Source organism: Hippoglossus stenolepis, chromosome 5, assembly GCF_022539355.2.
Source record: "Hippoglossus stenolepis isolate QCI-W04-F060 chromosome 5, HSTE1.2, whole genome shotgun sequence".
NCBI lineage: Eukaryota > Metazoa > Chordata > Actinopteri > Pleuronectiformes > Pleuronectidae > Hippoglossus > Hippoglossus stenolepis.
In genome coordinates this window covers 18,947,823-18,951,747 of record NC_061487.1, presented here as the reverse complement: position 1 = coordinate 18,951,747, position 3,925 = coordinate 18,947,823, and the positions used below count along the sequence as shown (strand labels likewise).

The window sequence follows — 3,925 nt, the reverse complement described above, 5'->3', positions numbered from 1 at the left end:
AGAGTTTTCACAGCACTCCTCTGAATAGAGGCCTCTCTCTGTGTCTCTCTTTTTCTCTCTCTCTCTCTGGGTTGATGATGCATGTGTGAGTGGATTTAGTATTTTCATTCATAGAGGCTGTTTCCATCTGATCAGGAGGAGGAGGAGGAGGAGGAGGCAGCCTCTCTGGTTGTCTGTAGTCTGTGAAAATATAATTACATTACTCCTGCTCTCAATCTGCTCCACAGGGAAAAAACACAGACAAGACAGTTTTCTCTGGAGACGTTACTACACTAAAATATTTATGCTGCTGATGTTTTGCATCACGCAGCGTCATTCTACAGGAGATGGCATTTCAGGCAGAACAACGCGCCTGGAGAGGTATAGTTCGCCCGGTGGAGGTTGGCTGCAGGGATTTTATTGCAACATCCACCATCGGATGGCTCAGAGATCTGAGAATCCACGGACAAGCCCTGCGCCCGACCATAAAAGAAAGTGGGTCCTAAGATGCTAGAGACATACACCCAGGTCTGATCAGCCTGTGGTTGGCCTTGTGATGAAAAGGAGAAAACTCTTGTTGACGCTGAGGTACACAACTGAACATGTGTCCCTAACAACCGCTGGTGGTCGCCGACATCCGTTAACTGGTGGTCGGCATCTTAACCGGTGCTGGAGACTTTCAAATGTACAAGAATATTCTCCATCTTGTCCCATGTAAGATAAGATAAGATAAGATAAGATAAGATAAGATAAGATGAGATGAGATGAGATGAGATGAGATGAGATGAGATGAGATGATTCTTTATTAGTCCCACAATGGGGAAATTTGCAATATTACAGCAGCAAGAGTAAAAAAAAGGCATTAGTGAGTAATAATAGGTAACATGCAATACTTAAGTGTAGGTATAATAATACTGTAAGGAAGTGTAAGGAATTTAAAAAATATAGAAGAACATGAATGGAATAAAAATTAATGTATACAGTGCAAAAACAAGAAAAATGTGTATAGTGTTCAAATATATACAGTGAATGGATACTAAATTAGATAGATAGATAGATAGATAGATACTTTATTGCTCCCCGGGGGAAATTTAGGGTATCTAACTGTATTATATCAATAATGTATCAGTTCTAACATCAAATATATGTAGTCATCACATATTCTAATCAAGCCATATTTTGTGTGAATATTGTCAACACAGAAAATTACATAACGGGTGTGGGTGGAGGTGCTTTGGGAGCATCCATCCATCTGTTCCACTTACCGCCAGCAGGAGCCGCTGGTCAGCGGGTGAACCGGCTTTGAGCGCCCACAGTCGGCTTCTCATTAGTGGGAGACCGGGATGCTCCGCCGCTGCTGGAAATGCTTCAGGACCTGAAGGAGCCTGGGAGCCGCCTTTGTACAAGACACCAGCTCCGTCTCTGGAAGTTTATACAAGCAGAAACGTTTCTGGATCCGCTCTGCGAGGAGCCGGAGTGAAGAGCAAGTTGTTTGGAGCAGCTTCGGAGCCGGAGGTTGTTCGTCTTTGACGCTCACAAGTTTAGACAGCTAATGCTAACGCTAAGCTAATAATATTAGCCTCGCTCGCTAGGTAAATACGCTGCCCCTTTTCGGACTTTCCTGCCCCCGCGGACCACGCCGTCCACCTCGGACCCGCGCCGCCAGGAGACGGTTTGCACTATAATTGATTCAGGTTTGACGGGGAGGCTCACTCTTCGGAGATGGGTGGATTTGTGTTGCGCTGTACATAAAGCTAAGTGGCTGTTAGCATACTAGCTAACTGGCGGTTGCTAACGTCGCCGAGCCGGCCAGCCAGCAACTTCCACCGCGGAGTTTCGGCGAGCTAACCACGGCTGTATTGTCGCCCACGGGCCACCTCTGTTGCTGGAAGCAGTCAGCCTGCACCCATGTTTGAAATGGAGACACATATCTCGTGCCTTTTCCCAGAGATCTTGGCCATTATTTTCAGTTATCTGGACGTTAAAGACAAAGGGAGAGTAGCCCAAGTGTGCGCGGCCTGGAGGGACGCGTCCTACCACAAGTCGGTGTGGAGGGGGGTGGAAGCCAAGCTCCATCTGCGGCGGGCGAACCCGTCTCTGTTCCCCAGCCTGCAGACCAGGGGGATCAAGAAGGTCCAGATCCTCAGCCTGAGGAGAAGCCTGAGCTACGTGATTCAGGGGATGCCGCACATCGAAAGCCTTAACCTATGTGGCTGCTTCAACCTCACAGACAACGGACTCGGACATGCCTTTGTGCAGGACATCCCGTCACTGCGGGTGTTGAACCTCAGCCTCTGTAAACAGATCACAGACTCCAGCCTGGGCAGGATTGCCCAGTACCTCAAAAACCTGGAGGTGCTTGAACTCGGGGGCTGCAGCAACATCACAAACACCGGCCTGTTGCTCATCGCCTGGGGTTTGCACAGGCTCAAGAGTCTGAATCTGCGCAGCTGCAGGCATGTGTCCGATGTGGGCATCGGTCACCTGTCCGGCATGACCCGCAGTGCTGCGGAGGGCTGCCTGTCTCTGGAGAAGTTAACCCTGCAGGACTGCCAGAAGCTGACTGATCTGTCCCTCAAACACGTCTCAAAGGGCCTGAACAAACTCAAAGTGCTCAACCTCAGCTTCTGTGGAGGAATATCAGACGCTGGGATGATCCACCTGTCACACATGACCCACCTGTGCAGCCTGAACCTGCGCTCCTGCGATAACATCAGCGACACGGGGATCATGCATCTGGCCATGGGCTCCCTCCGGCTGTCTGGACTCGATGTCTCTTTCTGTGATAAGATCGGGGACCAGAGCCTGGCATACATCGCCCAGGGCTTGTACCAGCTCAAGTCCCTCTCTCTTTGCTCCTGCCACATCAGTGATGATGGCATCAACAGGATGGTGCGGCAGATGCACGAACTCAAAACTCTCAACATTGGACAATGTGTGAGAATCACAGACAAAGGGTTGGAGTTGATAGCCGACCACCTGACCCAGCTGACAGGAATTGATCTGTACGGTTGTACTAAGATCACCAAGAGGGGTCTGGAGAGGATAACGCAGCTCCCGTGCCTTAAAGTGTTAAACCTGGGACTGTGGCAGATGACCGAGAGTGAGAGAGTGAGGTGAAAAGTAATCTAATTTAGTATTAATTTGTTTCATTGTGCATAGCGCTCAGTTTCTTAATTTTGATTTCTAAACTGTGACTAAAAACAAGGAGAGGGACTCATTGATCACTGGAATATTGTTCACCTCTGCTGCAATATCCACCTTTACTCTGACTTTCTCAGTTTTGTTCTCTCTCTCTCTCCGGAGGTGCATCGTTTAATCTCAGCCGGTGTTCAGTTCTTACTATCTAGCTACCTCACCCATCTAACACAGGAGTGCCTACGATTGCTGAACACCAGAGTACATTGCTTATTTTTGTGACTCACCCACCAATGGAGATTTTGATATTTCAGAAAAGTGTCATTGCAGAATATTAGGTAGGCATTTAAACTCTTAACAGAAAGGCTGGAGAACCTTGGATTGAAGTTTTGATAGATTTTTTTTTGTCTGATGTATTTTTTTACTTGTAACCAGTATTTTTTTTGTAATGAACGACTGTTGTTGACAAAATTGTACTTCAAATTGAAGTGGGTGGATCACTCCTGTTTGTCATTGTTTACGTATGTATAGTTGGCGATGTTTCGTATTCCTGAGGAAACAAGTATGTATCAGATGTTCCGCTATGCTTCTCTGTCTAAGGTTCATCAACACGACTCCAATAACGCATAGTAATTAACATGCTGCCAAGGCTTTATGCAATACCTTAAACTGATCACCAGTGGGTTTTCTCCTGAGGAGCTTCCAACGATAGTGTCAGAGTATTTGTTTAAAAAAAGCAGTAATTTAAGATTGTTTTATATTCATACAGTAGTGATATTTATGAATAAAGATGGCAAATATGTTTCAA

General features: G+C 46.8%; 1 protein-coding gene across 1 annotated transcript; it reads left to right on the top strand.

Moving 5' to 3' along the window:
• Positions 1 to 1,263: 1,263 nt before the first annotated feature.
• LOC118110142 (F-box/LRR-repeat protein 14) lies at positions 1,264 to 3,925 on the top strand. The gene has a single exon (XM_035157775.1). The coding sequence runs from the start codon at positions 1,888 to 1,890 to the stop codon at positions 3,097 to 3,099; it is 1,212 nt and encodes a 403-aa protein (XP_035013666.1). The 5' UTR covers positions 1,264 to 1,887; the 3' UTR covers positions 3,100 to 3,925.

Coding starts and splice junctions, on each gene's coding strand:
- LOC118110142 (XM_035157775.1), top strand. CDS start 1,888: ATGTTTGAAATGGAGACACATATCTCGTGCCTTTTCCCAGAGATCTTG.